General features: G+C 55.7%; 2 protein-coding genes across 4 annotated transcripts in view; one reads left to right on the forward strand and one right to left on the reverse strand.

Annotated features, from left to right (window-relative positions):
• FUZ (fuzzy planar cell polarity protein) lies at positions 1-5,153 on the forward strand. Its single transcript, XM_036275887.1, has 11 exons — positions 1-267; positions 488-609; positions 891-975; positions 1,206-1,274; positions 1,410-1,514; positions 2,519-2,716; positions 2,876-2,971; positions 3,271-3,377; positions 3,451-3,515; positions 3,593-3,667; positions 4,884-5,153. Exons 1-11 carry the CDS (start codon positions 157-159, stop codon positions 5,108-5,110), a joined length of 1,260 nt encoding a protein of 419 aa, XP_036131780.1. The 5' UTR covers positions 1-156; the 3' UTR covers positions 5,111-5,153.
• AP2A1 (adaptor related protein complex 2 subunit alpha 1) overlaps positions 5,146-26,581 on the reverse strand; it is a 27,032-nt gene continuing 5,596 nt past the window's right edge. Inside the window, exons 2-24 of one of the 3 annotated variants that reach the window (XM_036275883.1) lie at positions 20,376-20,444; positions 20,109-20,251; positions 19,329-19,522; positions 17,310-17,439; positions 16,594-16,695; positions 14,875-14,983; positions 12,019-12,169; positions 11,509-11,677; positions 11,232-11,369; positions 10,536-10,718; positions 9,998-10,095; positions 9,473-9,704; positions 9,214-9,381; positions 8,975-9,138; positions 8,607-8,672; positions 8,192-8,248; positions 8,012-8,094; positions 7,824-7,913; positions 6,672-6,795; positions 6,473-6,589; positions 6,314-6,383; positions 5,958-6,092; positions 5,146-5,587 (exon numbers count right to left, since the gene is read on the reverse strand). In XM_036275883.1, the coding sequence (XP_036131776.1) occupies positions 5,510-5,587; positions 5,958-6,092; positions 6,314-6,383; positions 6,473-6,589; positions 6,672-6,795; positions 7,824-7,913; positions 8,012-8,094; positions 8,192-8,248; positions 8,607-8,672; positions 8,975-9,138; positions 9,214-9,381; positions 9,473-9,704; positions 9,998-10,095; positions 10,536-10,718; positions 11,232-11,369; positions 11,509-11,677; positions 12,019-12,169; positions 14,875-14,983; positions 16,594-16,695; positions 17,310-17,439; positions 19,329-19,522; positions 20,109-20,251; positions 20,376-20,444 (2,870 nt within the window). In that variant the 3' untranslated portion in view covers positions 5,146-5,509. Of the gene's footprint in view, positions 5,588-5,957; positions 6,093-6,313; positions 6,384-6,472; positions 6,590-6,671; positions 6,796-6,880; positions 7,180-7,823; positions 7,914-8,011; positions 8,095-8,191; positions 8,249-8,606; positions 8,673-8,974; positions 9,139-9,213; positions 9,382-9,472; positions 9,705-9,997; positions 10,096-10,535; positions 10,719-11,231; positions 11,370-11,508; positions 11,678-12,018; positions 12,170-14,874; positions 14,984-16,593; positions 16,696-17,309; positions 17,440-19,328; positions 19,523-20,108; positions 20,252-20,375; positions 20,445-26,581 lie in introns of those variants that run through there. The other 2 variants (XM_036275884.1, XM_036275886.1) reach the window with 2 other exon arrangements.

Consider the following 26,581-nt stretch of genomic DNA (forward strand, 5'->3'; position numbering starts at 1 on the left):
ACGGGGATCGTGGAAATCTTTTGCGTTGGATTCTTCCGGTCTGCGCCCCATCTCGCCCTCTGGTGGTTTCGGATGGCAGCCCGACTTGGTGTGACTACGGTCGTTCTCCAAGGCGGGCACTGACCGTGTTCGCGAAGAGAGTGGGCTGGGTTCCAAATGGGGGAGGGGGGGACGGAGGCCACGGTACATCTGCTGTGCCTCGCGGCCTCCAGCGGAGTTCCCCTGTTCTGCAGAAGCAGCCGCGGCGGCGCCCCCGCCCGCCAGCAGGTGGGGCTCTGGACGTCTGGATCTCCGAAATTGAAGGGGGTTAGGAGCTTGGACTCTGGGTCTTTAGGAGAGCAGGGGCTGGGGAAGTTTCAGAGTTGAGTTTAGAGGGCTGAGGGTGCAATGGACCAAAATTCCTGGTTCCCTAACCAGGAGGTGCCAGGGCATCTAGAAAGGGGAGTGGATTGGGGGACCCTGTCTAATGTCCTCAACTTTTCCCCAGCTCCCATTCTCTGTCATCGGCTCCCTCAATGGAGTCCACATGTTCGGGCAGAATCTCGAGGTGCAGCTGAGCTCTGCGAGGACCGAGGACACCACCGTGGTGTGGAAAAGCTTCCATGACAGGTCTCCAAGTGGTAGCTTGCAGCAGGGACAGGGCCCAAGTGATAGGCCCTGTTAAAGATGACCCCAAGGCCTTCCAGCTCTCAAAGACGAGCTGTTACTTGGCTGTGGGATCTCTGACAAGCCAATTACCCTTTCTGACCCCTGAGTTTCTCTGTATGAGAAGCGAGTTGTGCTGGGGGAGGATGGAGCTGGCAGCCAGGATAAAGGGCAAACTCTTCTATCCTCACTGCCCTGTTTTCCTGGCCTGGACTCATTCTTCCTTTTCACCTTCCTTTCTCAAGCATCACCCTCATTGTTCTGTCATCTGAGGAGGGCACCTCGGAGCTGAGACTAGAGAGACTACTCCAGATGGTGTTTGGGGCCATGGTGAGACTCCCCAGGCCTCTTTTGCAAACCAAGGAATCTGAACTTTCAGCATCCTTCTCCCTCAGACCGAGCAGTCCAGGCTCCAACACCTTCCTCCTCCAAAACCCAGGAGTCCTGGCCCTCAGTCCCTCCCCCCTCAGACTGAGGAGTCCAGCCCCCCAGCCCCATCCTTCCTCAGTCTGAGTCCCAGCCCCTCCTTTCTTCTTTCTGCTTATATATGCTTCTTCTAGGTTCTTCTTTTGGGACTTGAAGAACTGACCAACATCAGCAACGTAGAGAGACTGAAGAAGGAGTTGAGGGTGAGGCTACTGATATTTGGGGACTACAGTTCCCAGCAGCTTCTCGGGCAGCTCATTTGTCTGACCCTGGAGCTAGGCCCACTCAACAGGGCCACTTTTCTGAGGTCCTAGTTGCCTCCCTTCTCCCTCTGCTAGGCCAGTTACCGCCTCATCGACAGCTTCCTGGGGGACTCAGAGCTCATCGGGGACCTGACCCAGTGTGTGGACTGTGTGGTTCCTCCAGAGGGGTCCCTCCTGCAGGTATTGGAAAAGCCTTAGGAACTCTTAGACCCGTCCTTATGGCCCTGTTTCAGTCCTCATCCTCTTAGCCCTGGACTGTTGCCTCCACTTCGTCCCATCCTCTGGGCTTCCAGTCCAACCCCACTTAGCCTCAGAAGGATCTTATTACATCACAGCTGACTGTGCCCCTCCCCTGATCACAGCCTTCTCATGGCTTCCATCACCCCCAGGACAAGGTCCCAGCCCCTCATCCAGCTGCCTCAGGGGTCCCACAAATCCCAACAACTTCCCATCTTTCCTGCCTTAGCATATACTGTTCTTTCTGTTCTGTGAATATTTACCCTTTTAAAAGTACTGCTCTTGTAGACTCACCAGGTATGGCCACCTCCCAACAGTGTGACTCTAGGGAGGTTACTTGACTTCTCTGAGCCTCAGTAGGTGGTTGACTGCACCTACTTGGCACTCAGTAGAACTCAATAAACCATAGCTGCTGCTGTAGTAATTATTAGCGTCAGGCCCTGGCCAGTTTGGCTCAGCGGTTAGAGCGTCGGCCTGCGGTCCAGAGAGACCCGGGTTCGGTTCCCGCTAAGGGCACGTACCTCGGTTGCAGTTTGTCCCCGGCCCTGGTTGGTCGTGCAGGTGGCAGCCACTCGATGTGTCCCTTCACGTCGATGTTTCTCACTCTCTCTCCCTTCCTCTCTCTCCCTCCCACTCTATCTGTACAAAAAAAAAATGGAAAAATGTCCTCGGGTGAGGATAAAAAAAAAAAAAAATTATTAGCGTCAGTAGCACATACTGGCAGGGAAGCAGGCACCTTAACCCATTTAATCTAACTTGATTTGGGGATTGTAACTGCATGTGAAGGTGAAGGAACCCAGACCCAGGGAGGGTGAGACACTTGAGCGTGGCCACCAGGCAAACTTTGAATTGTATGAGGTCCGTTCCCACTCCTCGCCAACCTGGGAAGTCACTGCCGCCCCTGCTAGTGTCTCCTGACTTGCTGTCGGGCTGCCTCCCTTACCCAGGAAGCCCTCTCTGGGTTCGCCGAGGCTGCGGGCACGGCCTTCGTCAGCCTTGTCGTGGCGGGCCGGGTGGTGGCAGCAACAGAGAGCTGGTGGCGGCTGGGAACGCCGGAGGCTGTGCTACTCCCCTGGCTGGTGGGATCCCTGCCGCCGCAGGCCGCACGCGACTACCCGGTGTACCTGCCACACGGCAGTCCCACGGTGAGTGGGTGTGGATGGGGCCGGCAGGGGCAAGGCGGGGCCAGAGACCCCTGCGCACGAAGGGGTGAGACCTAGAGGCCAAGTCACGAGGAGGCGGGGCTTGCGATGGATGAGACCAAGCTCCGGCCCGCCCACCCCGCACCCCGCACCCCGCTTCAGGTCCCGCACCGGCTGCTGACCCTGACGCTGCTACCGGGCTTGGAGCTGTGTCTGCTCTGCGGGCCGCGCCCTCCCCTCAGCCAGCTGGATCCACAGGTGAAATCGGCCCGTGTCCCGCCTCCTCCCTACCATCCTGCCCTGCCACGTGCTCCCTACTCTGTACCGCCCCTTGGTCAGCCCCGCCCTCCCGTCGCCCCGCCCCCTTGGGCTGCGTTCCAATCTCCTTCATCCCAGCCTGGCCCCTTCCACTCTTCGGCCATCCTTCCAGGCTTCGCTCACGCCCCTCTGCCTTCTCCCGTGTGGGCTCCTACCCTCCTCCATGGCCACGCCCCGTCCCCTCGATACTTCCCCGACCTCACCACCGGCCCCACTCCCGTCGACCACGCCCCCTGCAGCTTCTGGAGCGCTGGTGGCAGCCGATGCTGGAGCCGCTGAAGGCCTGCCTGCCCCTGGGACCCCGAGCTCTGCCCGCTGGCTTCCCCCTGCACACGGACATCCTCGGGTAGGGCTGGGGGGAGGAGTGCGTCGGGGGTCCTCATCCCCTCTTCCTGGTCATGACGCGCCCTTTCCCGCAGGCTGCTGCTCCTCCATCTGGAACTGAAGCGTTGCCTCTTCACCGTGGAGCCCTCAGGGGATAAAGGTGACTGAGGAGGAGGGCGAGTCAGAAGGGTCCTGGGCCCTGACGGGGCTCCCTGTCACCCTTTCTTCTCTTTTCAGATCCTTCCCCTGAGCAGCGTCGGTGCCTCCTCCGTTCTTTCTACACCCTGGTCACCGCCATGCACTTCCCACCAGGTCAGAGGTGGGCACAGTGTCCCGTTTGCACAGGCTGGGACACTGAGTCTCGGGTCACACAAGGAGGGAGTAAGAGGTGGGGCTGGAGAAATGTAGGACTCAGCAGGTGTTGGGCATGGTTAAGGCCTGGGCATCCACTACGGAAAGGGAGGGGCAGGGAGGTCCCTGCCTGGAGGTTACAGAATCTCCTGGGGAATCCTAGTAGTTAACACAGATCTCTCTCTTGCCAAGTACTTTATGTGCAATGACTCACTTCATCCTCATAGGTGAGGGTTATCTCCTGCTATATCATCATTCCCGTATTACAGACAAGGAAACTGAGGCTCAGCTACTAAGTGGCAGAGCCATAAGTTACACGCAGGTGGCTCCCACATCCACACACTCCACCCGGCTGCTTAAAGTATAGGTTTTACCCACAGTCTGGGTGGGGGGTACCACAGAGCCCAGGTTAGTTAGGAAAAGTTGTCCTAGAACCCAAGAGGCCCCAGAGAGACAAAAGAAGAGACCTAGGCCCTGGCCGGTTTGGCTCAGCGGTTAGAGCATTGACCTGCGGTCCAGAGAGACCCGGGTTCGGTTCCCTCTAAGGGCACGTACCTCGGTTGTGGTTTGTCCCTGGCCCTGGTTGGGTCGTGCGGGTGGCAGCCACTTGATGGATGTGTCCCTTTCACATCGATGTTTCTCTCTCTCTCTCTCTCTCTCTCTCTCCCTCCCTCCCACTCTATCTGAACAGAAAGTTGGAAAAATGTCCTCGGGTGAGGATTTAAAAAAAAAAAAAGAGAGAGAGACCTAGGGTGACACTACAACCCCAGTGAAGACATAGTAATGTAGCAAAATGGTGAAGAGCTGCACCTGGCAGGGGCAGGGGACTGTCTCTTTCTAGCTGTTGACCCCACCTCTCTGCACCTGTTTCCCACATGGAAAATGGGGTGGGGTCCCTTGTACCTGGAGCCCAGTGCCTGGCACCTAGTAAGCATCACCTGCGTGTTTGTCATTTGCGTTGCTAAGTGGATTGCTTGGGGCTGCACATAGTATCCACAGGAAAGGGGGGGACCTCGGCCAGGTGGGAAGAGGGGCAGCTGAGTGAAAAAGTCTGCAGCCTTCAGGTCACTGACAGCCGATGGAGCTGTGAGGCCCCTGCCCGTCAGGAGTCAAGCTCAGGCCCAGGATGGGGTATGGCTCCCACTGGTCACCTCAGCCCTTCTTGTCCTTTCTCCAGAACCCGGACAGCAGGAGGAGAAGGTGGAGGACGTAGCCCACCAAGCCCAGGTGCCTAGAGCCTGCTACCTGGTATCAGGGACTGAGGAACCAGGCACAGGATGGCGTCTGGTGGCCCTACAGTTGGGGCCACGGCGGCTGCTGCTGCTGCTGTCTGCTCAGAGTCCCAGCCATGGGCTGCGGAGCCTGGCCACTCACACTCTGCATGCCCTCACCCCACTCCTCTGACCGCTGGGTGTGAGTGACAGATAGGGACTCGGGGCTGTTAGCGTCTCTCTGTTTATTTGATCACAATAATACACAGCCCCTGGACGGGGAGGGGGCAGGAGGGGCCACAACAGGGTAGGGTGGGAGGGGAGGAGGCGCCTGCTTCCCTGGCCCCTCTCCCCTCTGTGCTTAGGGGGGAAAGGGAGGGAGGGGGCTCCCCCTTACCCCCCAGAATGTAAACAGCAGCAGATGAACAAAAATAAAAATACAAAAGGCCGGAGGAAGGTCCCAGGCATCCCCCTACCCCGGGGTCTTCCCTGTCATCAGTGGAGGTCCCCTCACTGCCCCAATCCACCAAAGCTCCCTCAGTCCTAGGGGCTTCCTGGCGCCGGCCACATTCCCGGGGGCAGAGTCCAGGGCTCAGAACTGCTGGGCCAGCAGCTCACACAGGTGACGGGAAACAGACTCCTTGCTGGTGCGCAGGGTCAACCGGTACATCTTTGGGGGGGGACATAAGAGAGAGGGACTCAGAGAGGAGGCAGAGGGATGGGGCAGGCCAGGTGAGACAGGGTGGAGAGCTCGGGAGGGCCGGGATACAGGGGAGATAGAAGGTGAGAAGAGAGAAAAAGGAGAAAGGGACCAGGAAGGTGATAGAAAGGACAAGAAGTAGGAATAAAAGTGATGGGAAACAGGCAAAGAATGAAATGAAAGATAAGAATGGAAAGGATGTAGAGAAACAAAACCCAGGGCGGGAGAGAGGGGAGAGGAAGACAAGAGCCAGAGAGCTGCAGGGCAGGGCAGGCAAAGAATACACACGAGGCAGGGGGTAACGGTCTATTTCAGGTGGGCCTCCCAGACCACCACTCACCTGAGCCTGGGCATTGGGCTCCAGTCGGAGCAGACAGCCCACCTGCAGGGCTTTAGTCTGGATGATTCCAGCCCCTACGAAGTTCTCAGGGTTGGGGTCCACGTTGTCCAGCAGAGCAGAGCCAAACCCCAGGAGCTGCGGGGGAAGGGTGGTAGCCGTCAGAGGTGCCCGATCTGTTACCTCCCAGAGTGGCATGCCAGTTCCCAAAACCCTTGGGAGTGGGAATTGGCCTCATTTTACAAATGGGAAAACCAAGGTTCAGAGTTGAGCAGCCACTGCTCCCCTAAATCCAGAGTTAGGGAGAGGCAGGGATGGGGCGTTAACCTGGGGACTCCTCTCCTGATTCTCCGCCTCACCTTAGCCTTCGTGACTTCAGCGTCCATGGGGTGATTGGCTTTGAAGATTTTCTGCGCTTCCTGTTGGGGGCTGGGTCAGGAAAGGTTCTAGTCAACAACCTGGCAGCTTGGCCCCGCCCACCCTGAAGTGAGGCTCTGGCTCCACCCCCAGCTACTCACAGGCTCAGCTGCTTCCAACGCTGGAAGAAGTCCTGGGCCGCCATCTCTGTTGGCTGGAAGAACTTGTTGATGGTCACGGGGAGCTTCAGGGTGAGGGACTGAGGGGCTCCCCCATACCTGAAGTTGGAGGAGAGAGGGCTTGGTCAGACCACGCCCCTCACCCAGGAAACCCCGCCCACCCGGCACGCACCCTACTCACCTGAAGCGCACTGACAGGAGTGGGGGCATCAGGAAGTCCCTCAGACACTCAATGTTGAGCACCTGCTGCACCTGCGCCCCACCGTCCACCTGTGCGGCTACACGCTTGGTCTGCACGGCCAGCTGTGCCCACCGTGGTCAAGGAAGCCAGAAACTGGAGGTGGCTTACCAGGGTCCTGCCACCCAGGATTCCTCCTACGCTGAACTGACCTTGCACAATGGGCTCAGCAACTTCCTTTACCGCACATGTCACACCGAGCCTCTCTGGGTTTGAATCCCAGCTCCGACTTAGCCTCTCTTAGCCTCACCTGCAAAATGAACTGTGTCCTCTGTCCAGTGATGCAATCCAGTATGAATACTTGTCAGTGTGTTTGGCATATGGTAAGTGCACAATCTGTGTTGTCACCATCTACCTCCATGTCAGTGACACATGGGCAAGGGCTGGGTCTTCTGCATCTCTTACCATGCCCCACCCATGCCCAGCACAGAGCTGAGCGTGCAAGAGGCCTTTGGGAATGATGAAGGAAGCAAAGAACTAAAACTAAAAATATCCTCAAAGTTTTGGGGTCTAACTCCTATCATTTCACAGGGGTGGAAATGGACCAGAGCGTGGGGAGAGGGGGCTGACACTGCTCAAGCACTTCCTTTATGACAGCCATCCTTCCAGAGTTCTCCAACCATGCTGACCTGTACGACAACCCCATGAGAAGGAAGAGGAGGGTCTACACAGCGGGGAAAGGAAGGCTTGGAGAGGAAAAGCGACAGGCCCAGGTCACACAGGAGGTGGCTCTGGTCAGCATCAAGACCGCCAGGCCTGGTTCTCGAGTTCAGGAGGCACCAGACTCATGGGTGTAGAGCAGACTGAGGACAAAGTCAGGACAAGGTCAGGAAGGGGCCTGACAGGGACACCTGGGGCCTGGAGCAGCAGGGGTTGTAGAACACCTATCACATCACTTCACTGCCATCTCCTGTCAGGGGAAAAGGGACCAGCCCCTTCTTACAGGTGACAGTAAATCTCAGAGTATTAACAAACTCAGGCTCTCAAGTAAGGGGGCTAAATGGGAATCTGGACCTGGGTCCATCCACTTCCCAGGAAGGCAGACCCTGAGCGGTGGGCCTGAAGCCAGGGGGCGGGACCAGGCAGAGAGGATATGAGTCTGGAGGTCTCCAGGGTGGACGACAGTGGGCGTGAAGTTCTGGAACTGTACCGAGGTCTTGTTGCCATAGAAGAGATACATGCGGCCTGCAGTGATGGGAAGAGGCAGACCTCCATCAGAGTCCCTACTCAACACCCAAGCAAAGGTACCCCCCAAACCCCATCCTCACAGCCCCCGGACACACCCAAGTTCTGCCGGAACTCTGACTTGACTCCAATCTGCAGCAGCTGGTTCTCAAACAGAACACCATTGTTCTTGCACACGAACCTGGGGTGGGGGAGCTCAGCGTGAGAGGAGGCCCGTCTGTGCTGTGCTTCGCGATCCCCACCTGTCCTCTGCCCGCCCTGATCTCCCCCAGACTCACTTATTCAGCAGTTCATCAGCTTCTGGGATGGGCAGGCCGATGTCCTCAGGACCTGGGCTGCAGGCAGGGAGAGAGGCGAGATGAGCGGGGACTGGCGGGAGGGAGGAGCTAGACAGAGGCAAAGGCCCGGAGCTAGCTAGTGAAGGAGACCACAGACCCTAAAGGACAGAGCCCCACAGTCCACATACCGTATTCCCCAGAGAACCCCAGAATCAATCTGGTGACTGCCTCTCATGGGAATAGGACTGTAGCATGTGCTGCCACCCGCCCCGGCATCAGAGGACACTGACTTTCACCCCCTTCCAAGTCCCTGTCTCTACATTAACTCGAGAGGAACCCTTGATGAGGGGTCCCAGTCCCCTACCCTCCCTAGGGACAAGAGTCTGCCCACCAACCCCCTGAGGCCACCCCTTACTCAGCAACTGGAGCTGGGTCAGCCAGCAAAGCCATGGGGCTCTCAGGAGCAGGCGGCTCCAGCTCGCTGGGCCATCCAATCCCAGAGCAGACAGAGAAGACAGGCGTGGCAGGCAGCCAATCCCAGACAGGCAGCAAAAGGGCCAAAGAGAAAGAAGGAGGAGGGAAGGAGAGAAGGAAGAGCAGGCTGAGACACAGTGATGGGAAAGGACGACAAAGGGTGGCCAGGGGCAGTGAAGAGCCCAGAGTGGCCAGAGGGAGGAAGGAGGCTGGAGAGGTGGCAGCCAGAGGCACAGGGACAGGGAGGGAGGAACAAGTCGGGGGGAATAGACAGAAGACGGGTAGCCCAGAGCCCAAGGCAGATGGTACCTGAGGAAGGCCTCCTCAGGGGTGGGCCCCAGGCTGGGCTGGGCAACTGGGCCATCGGAGGAGACGTCCACCAGGAGGTTGCCTGCACCAGAAGGAGCCTGGGGCGCTGCGGGAGGAGGGGCTGCCCGCAGCCCCAGGAGGTCGGCGGAGGGTGAGGGCGTCGACTGCAGAAGTACAGACTTAGGTAAGAACGACACCCCAGGTGAATCCTCCCAGTGGCCCAGTCCTGGGGGACTCACCACGGTGCTGGGGGTGGGCTCTACACCCCCATTGATGTCACTGCTGCTTGGGTCCCTCCGGCCATCATCCAGGGCGCTGGCAGCTCCTGGCCCCTTCTTGCGTTTCAGCTTGGCCAGGATGGACGACTCGCGCTCAGGGAAGGGCGGCATCTCCTCCAGCACGGTGGCCTGCGGTGTTGGGGAGCAGGAGCAGGTCAGGAGGAAAGGGAGGCTGAGGCACAGAGTGGGGCAGGCGGGGGCAGGGGGGCCGGGCCCTGACCAGGACATCTGTGCTGGCCACCGAGCTGAGGGTGAGGTACTCGACCGCGCGCTGCTGCAGCTCCACGTCCGCGTTGCGCAGCTGGGAGCCGGCCCGCAGCACACCCTGGATGGTGGCCTTGGTCTCCGGGAAGAGGTTGATGAACTTGATGTAGGTGGACAGCAGCAGGGCCCGTGTCGCCACGCTGCACAGGTGGAACTTGGAGTGCAGCAGCGAGAACTGCACTGGGGGGCTGTATGGGGGGCAGGGGGCAGCGAGTGTCAGCTCCACCAGCCTCTTCCAGAAACCCCTACATGAGGTGCCACCTCCCTTGGAGGGACACTTCTCAGGACCCCAGGCTGGCACCGGGGCAGTGTCCACTGCTAAACTCTGTCCCAGAGGCTCCTGAGAGCTGGGTTCTCCCTTACTCCACAAGGTTCTGGGCGAGGGGCTGAGATTCCTGGGAGCTGCCTCATCACTAGTCCTGAGACTCCTGGGGTCCCCCTGTCCCGGACCCTTCCAAAGTGCATATATTCACCACCTCACCTGGAGCGGGGGTCCCCAGCAATGAGGTTCCCAAACTCCCCAAGGATGTAGCCGCCGACCTTCACCATGTTCTCATGACAGGCTGGGGCCTGGAGCGCCTGGGAGGCAGGGACAGGGCGGCAGAGACAGCCGTGAGTAATGACACCTGGCTCAGGAGCACTCAGGTGTGCAGGCGGGGTGCTGACCCTTGGGACTCTGTGACATGTGTGGGATTACAGATGGGGAAACCGAGGCACAGAGTGGTTTAGTGACTGGCCTGAGCTCACACAGGTAGCAAAACAGGACAGAATGGGACCCTTTTCTGGTGCAGAGGGAGTGAGAAAGTGCTGAGACCGGGGGACCGGCAACTGCACACTGTGCTGACCCTCACACGGGCCGCTGAAGGCTGGGCCCTGTCCCTTGGGAGAAGCAGGGAGGCCAAGGCACTACTCTGCGGAGGAGGAAGCAGGATGGTGGCCAGGGCTGGTTGGCTCCACAATGCCAGCTGTCCTTTCTCTGCCCTGAGGCCCCTTGACGGGGGAGAGCTGGGTGTGCTGACCTCAAAGACAGTCTTGGCAGCGTAGCCCTGGACGTCATCACGGTTGGTGACGATTTGCAGCACACGGTACCACACCTCCTCACTCACATAGTCGCCTGCGATGCGGATGAGGTTGAGGATGGTGTCCACATACCAGCTGTAGTCCACTGCATATTTCTCAGCCAGGATGGCCACCTTCAGGACCTGTCAGTGGGAGGGAGGATGGGCACACATGTGCGCACTGGCGTACGGCCACGGGGAAGTAAGGTGTGGACTCATCTGGATCTGGGCTCATGACTGTCCCTACCCGGAGACCCAGGAGTCCTGGCCCCCAGGACCTCCTCCCTCAGACCCAGGAGTCCAGGCCCCCAGCCCCTCCTCCCTCAGACCCAGGAGTCCTGGCCCCCAGGCCCTCCTCCCTCAGACCCAGGAGTCCAGGCCCCCAGCCCTCCTCCCTCAGACCCAGGAGTCCAGGCCCCCAGCCCTCCTCCCTCAGACCCAGGAGTCCAGGCCCCCAGCCCCTCCTCCCTCAGACCCAGGAGTCCTGGCCCCCAGCCCCCCTCTCTCAGACCCAGGAGTCCAGGCCCCCAGCCCTCCTCCCTCAGACCCCGGAGTCCAGGCCCCCAGCCCCTCCTCCCTCAGACCCAGGAGTCCAGGCCCCCAGCCCCTCCTCCCTCAGACCCAGGAGTCCAGGTGCCCAACCCTCCCAGAACTCACGATCTCTTCTCGGATGGCGTAGTCGGCTGTCTCCAGGTACCGCAGCATCTCTGACACGATCTGCTTGGCATTGCTCCGGTCACACATGGCATAGAGAAGGTCAGCCGCCCGCTGTCGCACGCTGACATCCCGCTCCGTCTGAGGGAAAAGAGCAGGTGGGGTGTGTTCTAGGATCTGTGTGGCATAAGGCTGACCACCCAAGGGCCTCTGAGCCCTGTGCCACCCAAGGGCTGGGTGGGCATGGGGAGCCTGGCCCAGGGCAGGCTCCAGATCACACCTTGAGGGCGTTGATGACGGTGTCGATGTGGGTCTTGACCGCCTCGTGGGAGAACTCGGAGCTGGCCAGTGTGCACATGCTCTCCAGGGCCAGGTAGCGCAGGTTGGTCTCTCGGTGCTGCAGAAACTGACCCAGCTGGTTACAGGCCCGCACCAGGAGGTTAGGCTCACTGCCAGCAAAAGAAAGAGACATGGGGACATGAGGAGGAGGACTCGGGAAAGGCTGGTCCATCCCGTATCCTCCTCAGGACCCAGGTCTTAACTCCTGCCCTCTGGCCCAGTCATGACCACTCTTGGTGACCCAGACACTTGAACCTTTGAGCCCAAATAAAGATAGCCAGAAGAAAAAAAAAAAGCCAGGAATTCTGCCCCCCAGGAGGGACCCAGCACCAACCCGGCAGGGTAACATTTCACAGCTTCATCCTCCTTCTACCTAAAAGTCACAATTCCCAGACCCACACCCCTCGGACCCAGGAGTCCAGGCCCCTACCCCCAGCCCCCGGATGGGCACCTGTCGTAGTGGATGATGAGGCTGATGGTCTCGAAGAGGATGGCATTCTTGGCATTGGAGTGCTGGACCTTCTTGGACTTGGGCGGCTCCTGGGCCTTGTTGAGCACGGTCTCCAGACACTCGACCAGCCTCCCCTTCACAGCCGCGTCCTCTGGGGAAAAGGAAGGATGCCCTGGGTCTGAGGTCTCTACCGGCCCAGCTTACCTGCCAGGAGCAGGGGCCATGCCATGGCGCCGGCTCCCACCTTCCACAGGAAGGGCGCAAGAACTGCAGCTGCTGGCCAGGGTCCTGCTCCCTGAAGCCCTTCCTGGGGCCCTGTGACCAGAGGAAGTGGGAGAGATGCCAACAGAGGACCCGCCTCCACACCTGGGCTTTCATCCTGCTCCATTCTGACCCTGCTGGGCAAGAGGCTCCACCCCTGTGAGCCTCAGTTTCCCCTTCTGCAGCAATAATGTTCTTTAGATTCCTCACAAGCAAAGAAAGTCCCAGGAACATTCCCCGGAGACACCCTGAAACCCAGCCTTCCCACGGAGCAGTCCGAGTGCCTGAGACAGACGCCAACCAGGAGCTCACGGGATCCTCAATAACTGCCATTCCTTGGACCGCAGGCCGACGCTCTAACCGCTGAGCCAAACCGGCCAGGGCGCATTGTGGTTTTATACAGTAGCCTTGGAGACGTGTTCGGAAATATTTCAGGGTGGGGGGAATGTTGTGGTGTCTGCAATTTCTCTTCAAGTGATGCAGCAAGGATCTGAGAGAGTGAGCGAGCAAGGGCACAAACACAGTGAATGTTAACAGGCTCTGTGGGCGCTAGGTAGAGGCATCTGGGCGTTACTACGCTGCTCTGGGCGTTACCTGAATGTTTGAAATTGTTTATAATAAACAGGTGGGTGAAAGCCAATGCCCTGGAACAAAGGGGGCTCAATCTTCCAATGTAAGGGAGATGTGTGAGAAATAATCAAGCCCGCCCTGGCCGGTTTGGCTCAGCGGTTAGAGCGTCGGCCTGCGATCCAGAGAGACCCGGGTTCGGTTCCCGCTAAGGGCGTGTGCCTTGGTTGCAGTTTGTCCCCGGCCCTGGTTGGTCGTGTGGGTGGCAGCCACTCAATGTGTCCCTTTCACATCGATGTTTCTCTCTCTCTCTCTCTCTCTTCCTCTCTCTCCCTCTCACTCTATCTGAACAAAAAATGGGAAAATGTCCTTGGGTGAAGATAAAAAAAAGAAATAATCAAGCCCGATACTAGTATCTTGAACAGATCCTAGTTTGAACTGACCACGGAAGACATTTCGCAGAGAGTATCAGAGAACATTAGGGAATCATTGTTCCTTTGAACTAGGAACGTAGAATTGCTGTTGGGAATAAAAATTGCTGGTTTTGAGAAATATATAACAAAATATTTAAAAGCAAAATATATGTCTATAATTACCTTTGAAATATGTCAGAAATATATAAGAAAATAAGAGCGTGCCTACAAGAAACGTGACATCTAGGTGATGTGTATTCTCTACTTGTTTGTATGTTGGAAAATTTTTCGTAATACTTGTTAAACTCATTACCTGGAAATGAATTGGAGATAGCCCCTCACTGCCCAGCAGCATCTGCTTGGGGCCACCGCTACAATCCCTACAGCGCAGAGCAGCACATCCCAAATTATGAGGTGGGATTTCTGAGATGGAATTGGGCTTAGGTTCTACCTAAATCCTTCGTTACAGCATGGGAAAGAGCCAGAGAGGGCAAGAGGCTTCCCCAGGGCCACACTGCAGAAGTCATCACTAGTTCTCCAGGCTGGGAGGGACCTCTGGAGTTGCCTAAACCACACACTCAACATGCAGACACACACGTACACATATATACAGATGCACCCACCCACACAGACATGCATGCACACACACACATGGACAAGCATACACAGGGACATGCACAGACATGCATGCATACACAGATCCACACAGGCACATGCAAACATGCATGCAGAGACATGCACGCGCAAATACACACGCACACACATAGATACCCTTGCACACAAGTGGCTGGCTACAAAGACTCAGGTGCACATTGGTCCTGGGGCCCACGGCAGGTGCTCAGCCCCTGGCTGTATCAAAGGGAACTGGTTTATCGGGCACCTACTATGTGTTAAATATTTCAGCTCAGGGTCCCTCTGTGGGACTGTTCTGTGAGGTCAGCCAAGGCCCCCATGGTAGAGTGCAGGGCTTAGAGCATAGATTCTGAAGTCAGGCTCTGCCTATCTCTCAGTTACTGCCCAGGCCTGGAACGGCCATGTCCAATCTCCAAGCCTCAGTTTCCCTGTTTGCATATTGCAGAGACAGTTCCCCCTCATCAGCTCTGTTGGGAGGGTGCAGGATCTGGCTCATTGTAGGCGCTGCATCCATGCCAGTGGTCATGACAGTGAGGACATGAAAACCCCTAACAGAGCCACAGTAATTCAAACAGCACAGCCTGGGAACTGCTAGGTGACCATAGGCAAGGACCATCCTGCTCTAAGCCTCAGTTTTCTCATCTGTAAAACAGGCCTAACAACAGCCCCTATGTTACAGGCTGGAGTGCAAGTGCGGCTCAGAGACACCAGCCCACACAGGGGATCACCAAACACCAGAGATCTGTCCGACTCTGCTACGCAGGATGGTTCCCTGCCCTGTGCTGCTCCCGCCTCATGCAACACACTCGTCCTGGAACCTTCCTGGCTGGGTCCTGGGCTCAGGGCTGCCCCAGTTGCAGCCAAGGTGCAGGGCTAGAGGCACCAGCTGCCTCCAAGAAATCCTGACACAGACCCCCAGCACCCACCCAATTTCCCTAGGGGGTCAGAGGCCCCCGATTCACCCCCCAGGGCTCAGCAGTACCTGGCGGGGGGTAGCACTGCAGCAGCCGCAGAAGCTTCACCGAGAGCCAGGGCGCTGGGACAAAGTAGTAGGTGTAGTCCTGGAGGTCGGTGGAGGCTGAGGAGACGATCTGGGGGCAGGAAAAGGAAGGTGAGGCATGGGCAGGGGCACCAGGATGGAGTGGGGCTAATGCTGCCCTGCCAAGGGGGTGTAGGAAACTGAGGCTCAGGGAGGAGAGAGGAAGCCACGGGCACACGACGAGTGACAGGGAAATCTAGGACAGAGCCAGACTGTTGGGTGGACAGGTAGTTTCTGCCAATCTGATGCCCTACTGTGAGCTTCTGATTCCAACTCTCTGCCCCCCGAAAACCCTGGCCACATGCACCAGCACACACATCGCACCCACTCACTGGAGACTGCTTCCCTGCAGTCCTCCCCCAAGACTGGAAGCTGCTAAGGGGCTGGAATTGAGTCCCCAGACCTAATACCAGGTCAGACACAAGAAAGGCTCCGGGAACAGGTGAATTAGTGAAAGGGCATGTGACTTTGTTTCCTCATGGCAAACTCCTACTCAACCTTAAAAACCCCTTCTCTGAGAAGCATTCCCACCATGCTCTGTTCCACCTCCATTGTGGTATTTGCCCCACCCCATTGTCACTGTCTGTCTCCCCCACCAGCCTGGCCCACAAGACTATTCAGATGTCTGGTGAATGAATTAAAATAATGACTGAAGGAATAAGCTGGTGTGTTGTTCTCTTGCTTGATAATCCAGGCCTCTTCCTACCTGGCCAGAAAATGTTTATATTTATTCCAAGTCTCAATTTGGGGATCACCTCTCCCAGGAAGCCTTTCTGGATTTCCAGGCTAGGTGAAGTGCTTCCTGTGGGGGCCTACAAAGCCCTATGCTACCTCCACAACAGCACAAACATCCCTTTTATGACAATTTGTGATTGAGTCGGTCTGCCCTGCCACATGCCCCTTCCTCCAACAGGACAGGGGGCTTCTTGAGGGTTGAGGCCTGACTCGTGCATGTTCCCCGTCAACCACACAGAGCCAGGCACACAGGAAGCCTCAGGGCACGTTCCCAGGACAAGGCACACATGAGGAGAGGAGGAGAGGAAGGAGCGAAAGGAAGATGCATGGAAAGGGGCAAAGGAAAAGCAGGAGGAAGAAGGAGACAGGGTGGGCAAGAGGGAGGGAGGAAATCAGGATGGCAGCTCTCGCTTCCTGGGTCCTGACCACATCCCAGACCCTGTTCTAATACTTTATATGGAGACGCAGATTAATTTACAGCAGCTATACTGTGAGGTGGGCACTGGTACCATCCCCACTGAACAGAAGGGACAACTAAGGCCCGGAAAGGTGAAGCCACTTGTGGCCAAGCTGGGATGAACCCAGCTCAGAGTCTGAGTTCTCTCTTTTTTTTTCCTTATTGATTTTTAGAGAGGAAGGAAGAGGGAGGGAGACAGAGAAACATCACATTGATCGGCCGCCTCCCGCATGCCCCCCACTGGGGATTGGGCCCACAACCTGGACATGCGCCCTGACCAGGAATTGAACTAGAGACACCTCCTGGTGCATGGGTTGATGCTCAACCACTGAGCCACACCAGCTGGGCGAGCCTGAGTTCTTAACCACCAGTTGGGCTTCTTCTCAGGGAGAGCAAAGAGGACCAGAGAGGTGCGGCAGGGGACAGGGACGCCAGGGCCACCCCCAAGCCAGCGGCGAGTCCACACCCACCCTGCTCAGGCGAGACACAGCCAGGGAGATACATGTCTTGAAGTCATCCGGGTTCTTTTTGCAGAGACAGGTGATGAGGCTAACAGCAGCTGTGACCACACCCTGCAGGGGCAGATGAGTGGCAGATCAGGGCCCTGGTGGGAGGGTCAGGCTGGGGACGAGTGTGCAGGCTGTGGATCTGAGAGCAGAGACTCAGGAACACACTAGGGTGGGCTTGTGGGAGGGGGCGCTTAAAGCTGCGTAGGTGTCAGTGTTTCCAGGCTCAGGGACATGACCAGCACTCACTTAGGTGCCTGGAGTGCCCCTGGGGGGTGCCCAGGACTAGGGTGAGGAGCAGAGGGTGGGTGGAGACTGTGGAGGAACTGGGAGTATTGGAGTGGGGTCAAAAGTCAGCATCTCTGTGCTGGCTGGGCCAGCAATGGGCACTAGGGGGACCTCTGTCAGAAACAGAGGCTGGGATTTTCTGAATGGATAGGTGGGTGATGTGTTGGGGACGCTAGACAGGACCCCTGGGCAGCCAGAGATGGAGGTAGGGTGTTTCGGAACATTTGGGTGAGTAAAAAGTACTGGGGAGCAGGACCAGGGTCTCTTGGTGCCTGGATAAAGACAGACAAGATGCAGGGCCCCAGGCACCCAGGACAGGGGTGGGACTCCCTAGGCCTCCAGGTGGACATCAAGGGCAGGGGTGGATCTCAGGACAGTGGCGCCGGCCTCACCATGTGCTGGTCATTGAGCAGGTGCACGACGCGGGCCGTCCACTCGCCCATGGGCACCAGGTCGGGCGAGGCCTTGTAGAGCCGTAGCAGACACAGGGCTGCGCTCTGCTTCACACTGTCCATGCTGTCCCTGCAGGGACACATGGGGTGGGTGGGGTCAGTGCGACCCAGCCCCGCACCCCTCCCCTCCTCCCTTGCTCCTCCCAGGCGGACTCGGGATCCAATCTGGCGCTGTTCTCACGGCCTAGATCGCAGTAGCCTTGCAGGGTCCCTGGCAAAGCAAAAGGTCAAGCCTGCTCTGCACTTATTAAGCGCCTACTGTATACCAGCACTGCTGTAGGCACCATGGACAGAATGGTGGACAAACTCTGTCCTCACAGAGCTTAAGTTCTAGCCAGGGCCGCCAGGACCCATGCACACACACCCGATACTGCTGGGTGGGGTTCGGTGCTATGGTGGAAACTGGGGACGCTGTTTCGGAGGAAGGCGCCAGGTGAGCGGAACACCAAGTAACTTAATGAGGAAAGACAAAATCTCCGCACAGAATGTCCCACCCCGGGGTGTCCCCAGTGACGGCACAAGAACATTCACTGCCTGACTGTCATCAGATTCAAAGTGGCAAACAGCAGAAGGTCTGTGCGCAGGATGCTGCTGGACTGACTGTGGTCTCTCACGTGCATCACCACAGCTCATGTCTCACAGGCCCTGACTGTGGGCCACACACTGTACCACGTGCTTCTACATATCACCTTGTTTAATCCTCACCACAAACTGCCAAGGAGGTGAATTCTATTATCCTCTCCAGTTACAGGCAGGGAAATGTCCAGTCAAATACCAAACCAAAAGGAGTAAGAGCTATTTATCAACTTGGTGAAGTTAAACAGAGACTGTGACACTATTTAGGGTGAATTTAAAACGACATAATTTTGGGGGCTGACCCCAGGTATGAAAGGACAAAACCACCAGATTTAGGGGACCAAGGAAGGAAAAGAAGATGGAGAGATGATGTGAGGGATGCTGGGGGAATTCAACTGCAACTGTTTCTTCTTTTTATTTTTTAATTTTTTGTTAATCCTCACTTAAGGATATTTTTTCCATTGATTTTTAGAGAGTGGAAGGGAGGGGGAGAGAGAGAGAGGGAGAGGGAGAAACATCAATGTGAGAGAGACACATGGGCTGGTTGCCTCCCCCATGCACCCCGACTTGGCCAGTGATCAAACCTGCAACCCAGGTATGTGCCCTTGACCGGGAATCGAACTGGCAATCTTTCGGAGCACAGGAGGACACCCAACCAGCTGAGCCACAGGTAGCTGCTCCAGAAATATTTGCTGAATGATCTCCTGCCTCAGGACGATCACTGCCCCTCATGCCTTCCCCCTTCCCACAGCCAACACTTCCTCCTCATTTAGGCCTCAGCCTGATGCCACCTCCTCTGGGAAGCCTTCCCTGATCCCCCAGCCTAGGTCAGACGCCCCTACTAAATGCCCTGAGGGGCTCCTATCCCCCACAGCATGGTTTTGAGGCATTAAATGCTTCATCCTCCAATTATTCAGTTAATGTTTATTTCTCCACTCTGTACCCTGAACGCTGTGAGGACAATGGCCATGTCCATATCTCGTCATGTCTACACCCCCAGCAATCGGCATAAAACCTTGCACATAATAGATGCTCAATAGATGTTTGTTGATTGAATGAAAGGAGAAGATGGAGAATTTCTGGAGGGCTGTCACCAACATAACCGAAGGCTATTACCTCTTCTATAGTAGATGTTAAAGGTCAGTTAATGAAACAGACATCCCACTGGCTTTGCTGGGAGGCTGCCTCACAGTCAAGTCAGTCGGGTTGGTCAGATGAGGAGATACGACCACAGGGCTGCCACCAGAACCAGTGGGGTTGCCAGTCGAGCATGAGCTCCACATCCTAGCTGGGAGACCTTGAACATAACCTCTTTGAGCCCCGAACTTGGCTGGGCCTTGTCTCCCCCATCGCCTCCCCCATACCAGGTCTCCAGTGACTCACCCGGCCACCAGGATGCGAGGGATGTCAGCGGCAAAGGCCTCGCCCATCTCACGGCTGCCCACGTTGGCGATGCAGTGCAGGGCCAGACACATGAAGGTGGGGTTACGGCTGGCCAGGTCATTCTTGATGGCATTGTTGATGAGCCGGATCAGCTCGGAGTTCGAGTTCACCAGCACTGAGATGAACAGGTAACCCTGGATGGAAAGGGAAAGGGGGCAGGGGAACCTTCTGGTTAATTCGTCCTAGCCTCCTCCCTCAGACCCAGCAGTCCAGGTCCCCAGCCCCTCCCCTCAGACCCAGGAGTCCAGGCCCCCAGCCTCTCCTCCCTCAGACCCAGGAGTCCAGGCCCCCAGCCTCTCCTCCCTCAGACCCAGGAGTCCAGGCCCCCTGCCCCTCCTCCCCCAGACCCAGGAGTCCGGGCCCCCAGCCTCTCCTCCCTCAGACCCAGGAGTCCGGGCCCCCAGCCTCTCCTCCCTCAGACCCAGGAGTCCGGGCCCCCAGCCCCTCCCCCCTCAGACCCAGGAGTCCGGGCCCCCAGCCCCTCCCCCCTCAGACCCAGGAGTCCGGGCCCCCAGCCCCTCCCCCCTCAGACCCAGGAGTCCGGGCCCCCAGCCCCTCCTCCCTCAGACCCAGGAGTCCGGGCCCCCAGCCCCTCCTCCCTCAGACCCAGGAGTCCGGGCCCCCAGCCCCTCCCCCCTCAGACCCAGGAGTCCGGGCCCCCAGCCTCTCCTCCCTCAGACCCAGGAGTCCGGGCCCCCAGCCCCTCCTCTCCAGACTCACTATCTGCTTCTCTGTGTATTTGTTGGAGCTAAGCAGGTTCACGGCTTCCATGTGCCCAAAGTCAATGTCATGGCCCAGCAGAAAGATGAAGAGCAGTTTACACACATATTTTTTCTTACTGTAGCCATCCAAGGCTTTGTCCCCTGGGGCCAGAGGAAGAAGGAAAGGGGAGGCCAAACAAGGAAAGATCACACCTGTGAGTCCCAGGATTCCCAGTCCCCAGCCCCCTCCTTCCTCAGACCCCGGAGTCCAGGCCCCCCCACCTACCTTTGAACTTGGAGCGGATATTGGCCAGTTCCTTGTTGATTCTCTTAATCTCCGCCTCCTTGCTCTTACCTGCGGGGAAGGCAGAGCTGGTGAGGAGGATTCTGGAGAGCTGAGCCACCTGCCGCCTTGTCAGGTCCCTCTCAACTGGAAGTGCAAACTCTCTTCATCCTGGGGCCCCATCTGTAGCTGGGACCTTCAGGGAGGTGATAACTTTGACTCATTGGTCTCTCCAATCCGGAGAAGCTTGGCACACACTTCAGGGCGATCCTTGACTTCCTCCTCTCAAGGAAGCCCCTGAACTACACTCTTCCTGGGAGTTCCTGTCCCCACCCACAGCTCTGGTTACCCCTGCACCAGCCCCCAGCACTGGCCTGGCAAAAAATACGTGACAGCCCTGGCACAGCCCTGGCCGGTCTGGCTCAGCGGTTAGAGCGTCGGCCCGAGGACCAGAGTTGTAGGTCTGATTCTGGTCAAGGGCGTGTACCTCAGTTGTGGTTCAGTCCCTGGCCCTGGTCAGGGTTGTGTAGAAAGCAACCAGTTGATGTGCCTCTCTCACATAGATGTTTCTCTCTCTCTCTCTCTCCCCCCCTCCCTCCCATTCTATCTGAAGATAAATAGAAAATAAAGTATACTCAGGTGAGAATTAAAAAACAAAACAAAAACATGACAAAGTAAAGAATGAATGAATGGCCCGGCTGCCTTCTAGCTGTCCCCCAGGACCCTCACCCCTACCACATCCCGACTGAGCTCAGTGTTCCCTGAAAACCTGGTCTTCCCCCCGCTTCCCAATTCAGTGAAGGTCCCATTGCTACCCAGCCACGAGGCCAGACCCGTGGGTGCCGAGCTCCGCCCTGCACTGTCCCACAGAGCAGGCATTAGCCAGGTGGCTCTTGGGCACCTGGAGCGTGGCTGTTACAAACTGAGGTGGGCTGCAGATGGCAAAGTCACACCAGATTTAGAAGAGTGTGTGGGGGGGGGATATAAAAGTAAAATATCTCATGAAAATTTTACAATATTGATTACATGTTGAAATGACAATATTTGGTGTCAGGAATATACTATTAAAATGAATTTTGCCTGTTCCTTTTACCTTTTTTAAAAATGTGGCCACTGGGCGGAGTTAAAACCACACGAGGGGCTCACACTGTACGTCCACTGGACAGCGCTGGCCCAGGCCTCCTCTGGGCTCCCACACTGCCTGGGTCACCTCCCTGAGAGCACACGTCATCATGGGTGTCTGGGTCCACCTCCGTGCCCAGACCAGACCAGAAGCCAGTTGAAAACAGGGCCAGCACCTGCCACTTTTCTGGGTAGCAACTCCGTGTTCCAAAGGCTTCCCGAGTGAGCGCCTGAGCTCAGGAGCCCCGAAGATGTGAACGAGGGCCCCATGAAGTGCGGAGTGACCCCCTCCACCCCCTCAGGAAGGAGGAAAGGGACTGTGGATGGGGGGTGGCCCTCTGGGACCCAGGAGGGAAAGGCCAGCACTTCAGTGATGAGTCTGAATTGGCCTGTGTGGGCCCAGAGGCCATCTGATCCTTCATTTATTAATTACACGTATCCTGAGGCCCCGGGGGCCAGGCCTAAGTGGGACTATGCTGGGCACCCAGGACCCAGCACTTCTGATCCGCTTCAGGGACTCCTGGCCTGGTGGGGCACAGGCGGGGGGCTCCAAGCCCACACCTGAGCAGGATGTGCAGGGACGGAGGTTACCAGGGCACCGCCTGGGCCTTGGTGGAGACTGCAGGAGGTGAGGACACTGGAGGAGGGCTATGAAAGATGAGGAGGCTTCGGGAGCAGTTCACCAGCCAGGGCGGCCAGAACTACGCCAAGAGGACCTGCTCATGGGTGGCCCAAGGTTAAGACAGCACCTCCCTCAGGGGCAGGGCGGGCGGTGACCAGCCAGGGCCACGGGAGGCCTCTCGAAACCACTGTGCGTGATCTGTGCTGTCGCTAACCTGAGAATGACCACAGCTGCTTCAAATGTTTGCCTTAAAGCTATTCTGCAGGAACCAGAAAAAAATCTTTTATGAATGGATCACATGTCACAAAGTAGCTGCCTAAACTTGATCACAGATAAATGGATATTTGAATGGCAATTGCATTTTTGAGGCTACCAACCTCTCTGGCCTTCACTTACACCTCTATTAAAAGCTTCGAGAAGCAGGCAAAACCAACCTACGGTGTTAGATGACCCAGTGGTGGTTGTCCCTGGGGAGGGGCGGGGACTAGGAGGGTGCACGAGGCGGGCCGGGGAGCCAGGCTAGGATGCTGGCTCTGAATCTGGGGGCCAGGTACATGGCTGTGTTCTATCAGGGAAAACTCATCAAGCTGGACAATTATGATCTATGGGCTTCTTCAATAGATATGATATTTACATATATATACACAAATATATGTTAAAATTACATAGCAAAATATTTTATAGGAATGGACTCAATTACACAGAAGACAATATCAAACAGATATGGACAACTTAAAGATTATTTTAAAAATATATATGTGTGTGTGTTTCCTTTAAATAGTCTTTAAATTATCGACATCTAGAAAGATCTCTTATCCTGTGAGATGACATGGAGGTACCTGGAGAGTATGATGCTAAGCAAAATAAGCCAGTCAGAGAAAGAAAAGTATCACATGATCCCACTTATTTGTGGGTTATAATGAACAAAATAAGGTGATGAACAAAATAGACCCAGAGACTGACAAACTTCAGAGGAGGGAGTGGGGGGAAGGGAAGAGATAAACCAAAGAACTTATGCATATAAGCATAACCAATGGACACAGACAACAATGCTGGGGCGGGGGGCAGGAGGAGGGTGTCAATGGGGGAAAAAGGAGAAATATCTATAACAAAAATAAATAAGTTAAATAAAAATAAAAATAAATAATCGACATTTATTTGATACTGTCTTCTGTATAACTGATATACGTTGCTATAATAGAACTGACAGCCCAGCTGGTGTGGCTCAGTGGTTGAGCATCAACCCATGCACCAGGGGGTCTCCAGTTGGATTCCTGGTCAGGACATATGCCCAGGTTGTGGGCTCAATCCCTGGTGGGGGGTAGGAGGGTGGGGGTGCTGATCAATGTTTCTCTCTCGTTGACATTTCTCTCTCTCTTCCTTTCCCTGAAATCAATAAAAACATATTTTTTTAAAAAATTTTTAAAAGAAGAATCGACAGCCCTGGCTGGTTTGGCTCAACGGTTAGAGCGTCAGTCAGCCTGTGGTCCTGAGAGACCCGGGTTCGGTTCCTGCTAAGGGCACGTACCTCGGTTGCAGTTTGTCCCCAGCTCTGGTTGGGTCGTGCGGGAGGCGGCCACTCGATGTGTCCCTTTCACGTCAATGTTTCTCTTTCTCTCTCTCTCTTCCTCCCACTCTATTGGAACAAAAAATGGACAAGTGTCCTCGGGTGAGGATAAAAAAAAGAATTGACAGAGAAAACAAAGCACTGGGCCTCTTAAAAAAAGGGCTGCAGCCCTGGAGGGAGAGAGCCTATCAGGCGCACAGCCTCAGCAAAGATCTAGAGGCAAGAAACAGCCCAGGTGCCCAGAGACAGTGCATGGGCGCTGCTGAGTGTAACCCCTGGATGAAAGGGGCCGAGGCAGCTGTGACCGATGGGCTAATGCAAGCAAAGCCTTTCTAGCACTCAGGACTAGCCAGCAATAGGGGAGTGAGCTCACTGTCACAAGAAACATGTAAGCATTTTAAAAGGCTCCCTACTTAAAAAACAAAAGTTCCCTTGCCCTGGCTGGTTTGGTTCAGTGGTTAGAGTGTCAGCCCGTAGACCAAAGGGTCTCGGGTTCAATTCCCAGGCACGTACCTAGGTTGCAGGTTGGATCCCCAGCCAGGTCAGGGTCATGCAGGAGGCAACCAATCGATATGTCTCTTTCACATTGATGTTTGTTTCTCTTTCCCTCCCATTCTCTCTAAAAAAAAAAAAAAAAATCAATGGGAAAAAAGGAGGAACACCGGTAATACTTTCAACAATAAAAATAAAAAAAATAATTTTTAATCAATGGAAAAATATCCTCAGGTGAGGGTTAAAATAAATAAGTCAATAAGAAAAAAAAAACCCAGGTTTCTCTTATCTTCAAACATCCCCTGGGGCCAGCCCTGTGCTTAGAGACTCCTGGACTGGACAGGAGGCTGAGGCAATTTTGCTATTTTGACAGAGACAAACACAGTGCAGCTGGGAGGCTGTAATCAGCTCCTGGGATTCGAGGATCAAAAGATGAGGCTGAAATGGACCACAAAGAAATAAGGGCAAGTGTGCACTGGGCAGGAGGACCTGCCTGTGCAAAGGCCCGCAGGCTAGCCCAGTGGGCTTGGCCAGACTGCACAGCCCCTGTGCTAGGGTAGTGAGGGCACTGAGCAGCCATGGGAGGGCGCAGGTCCTTCTTCTGCCTCTAGTTTTGGCTGTAAGGGACTGTGGGTGGGAAAAGGTCAGAGCAGGGTATGCCCTACCTTGAGGCTCTGTTTAGGGGAGTTAAAAACTTCCCTAAGGGTTTACGCAGAAAAGGCAAAGGTGGGTCTATCACTGCCACCAAAAGTATCCTAACAAACCAGGACTGTACCCTGGTGGGAACCAAAGCACTTTTATTGAGGTAAAGGTCCCTCACCGCAAGCCATTGTCTAGACAACCACTTTTACCACACGAGGTAACAATGTTTCCATCTATACAACCCTGCCCTGATGGGTCTCCCACAGAAGTCCAGGCAGTACTGGTCCTCAGAGAGGATTCTGGGTGATGACGCCTGCTGACTCTGGACCAGCAGGAGGCTCAGACCGTACTAGGCCTGTGCTGTCCAATACGGGAGCCACTGGCCACGCGTGTTGGAAATATGGCCAGGGTGACGGAGACATTGAAGTTCTCGTTTTATTTACTCTTTAAAAAAAATTTTTTTTTAATCCTTACCCAAGGATATTTTTCCATTTATCTTCAGACAGAGTGACAGAAGGAGAGAAAGGAAGAGAATGAGAGAAACATCGACATCAGAGGGACACATCGACTGGTTGCCTCCTACACGACCCTGACCAGGGCTGGGACCAACCACAACCAAGGTACATGCCCTTGGCAGGAATCGAACCCGCAACTCACTGGTCCATGGGCCGATGCTCTACCGCTGAGCCAAATCGGCCAGGGATGTATTTACTTTTAATAAACTGAAATTGAAAAACCAATTCTCATTCAGTTACTGCAAAAGTATGTGTGGAACAACTCGAGTGCCCCATGAATCTAAGTTTTATGAACGCTTAATGAAAAGCAAGTACTTCCAATGAAAATGACGCCTTTGAATTGAGAAAGGAACATAAACTGTCTCATTAACCGTTTTAAAACTATCGATTACACTTTCAAGTCATATTTCACACACACTGGGATAAATGTGTTAAAATTAATTTCACTGGTTTGTTTTCCTTTTTTTAGCACTGGGTTAGACTGCTGCGTTATCCAAGTCACTGCCATCCCTTAGAGAGAAAACATTCTCCTTGAGCACCACGTCACATTCCGTCATTCCCCAGCTGGAAGGCAGCTGCAAAGACCCTCCCTGAGCTGCCGCCCAACATTAAGGGTGCACATGCTGATCTGCAAACCCTCAACCGATCACAGCGCCAGGTCCCCAAAGGCAGGGAGGTGTGGCTGCTCCACTCCCAGTGGCATCCACGGGGTCCAGGGCAGTCCTGGCACAGGGCAGGTGTTGAAGGCGATTGTGGTGGGGGGAGGGGTGGAATCCCCAATGTCATGCTCATGTTGGAGAACCACCAGAGTGGGGCTCACTCTGTTTTCTGCACAGCGGCCAGAGGGATCCTATAAAAATCTGAGTCAAATCCTGTCCCTTCTCTACTCCAAATCCCCCCACGGCTACACAAGCTCAGAGTAAAAGCAAAGTCCTCAGTGTATGATCCCCCAGGCCCTGCACACCCTCTAGAGCTCCCCCTCTGACCGAAACTCCCACTCTACCCCCAACCTCCTCTTGTTCCTCCTCCTTCACTTTAAGCACAGTTCTGCCCCAGGGCCTCTGCACAAGCTGTTTCCTCTGCCAAGAATGCCCTTCTCGACGTTTATACAGACCCAATTCACCCACTAAATTGGATTCTTTCCTCCAACCATCACCTTTTCAGCAAGAGACTCTGACTGGACTATATGCCAGCACCATCCCTAACATTGGTCCCATGCCCCCCCTTCCCTGCTTTATTTTATTTTATT

This window comes from Molossus molossus, unplaced genomic scaffold (genome assembly GCF_014108415.1).
Source record: "Molossus molossus isolate mMolMol1 unplaced genomic scaffold, mMolMol1.p scaffold_m16_p_21, whole genome shotgun sequence".
Lineage (NCBI taxonomy): Eukaryota > Metazoa > Chordata > Mammalia > Chiroptera > Molossidae > Molossus > Molossus molossus.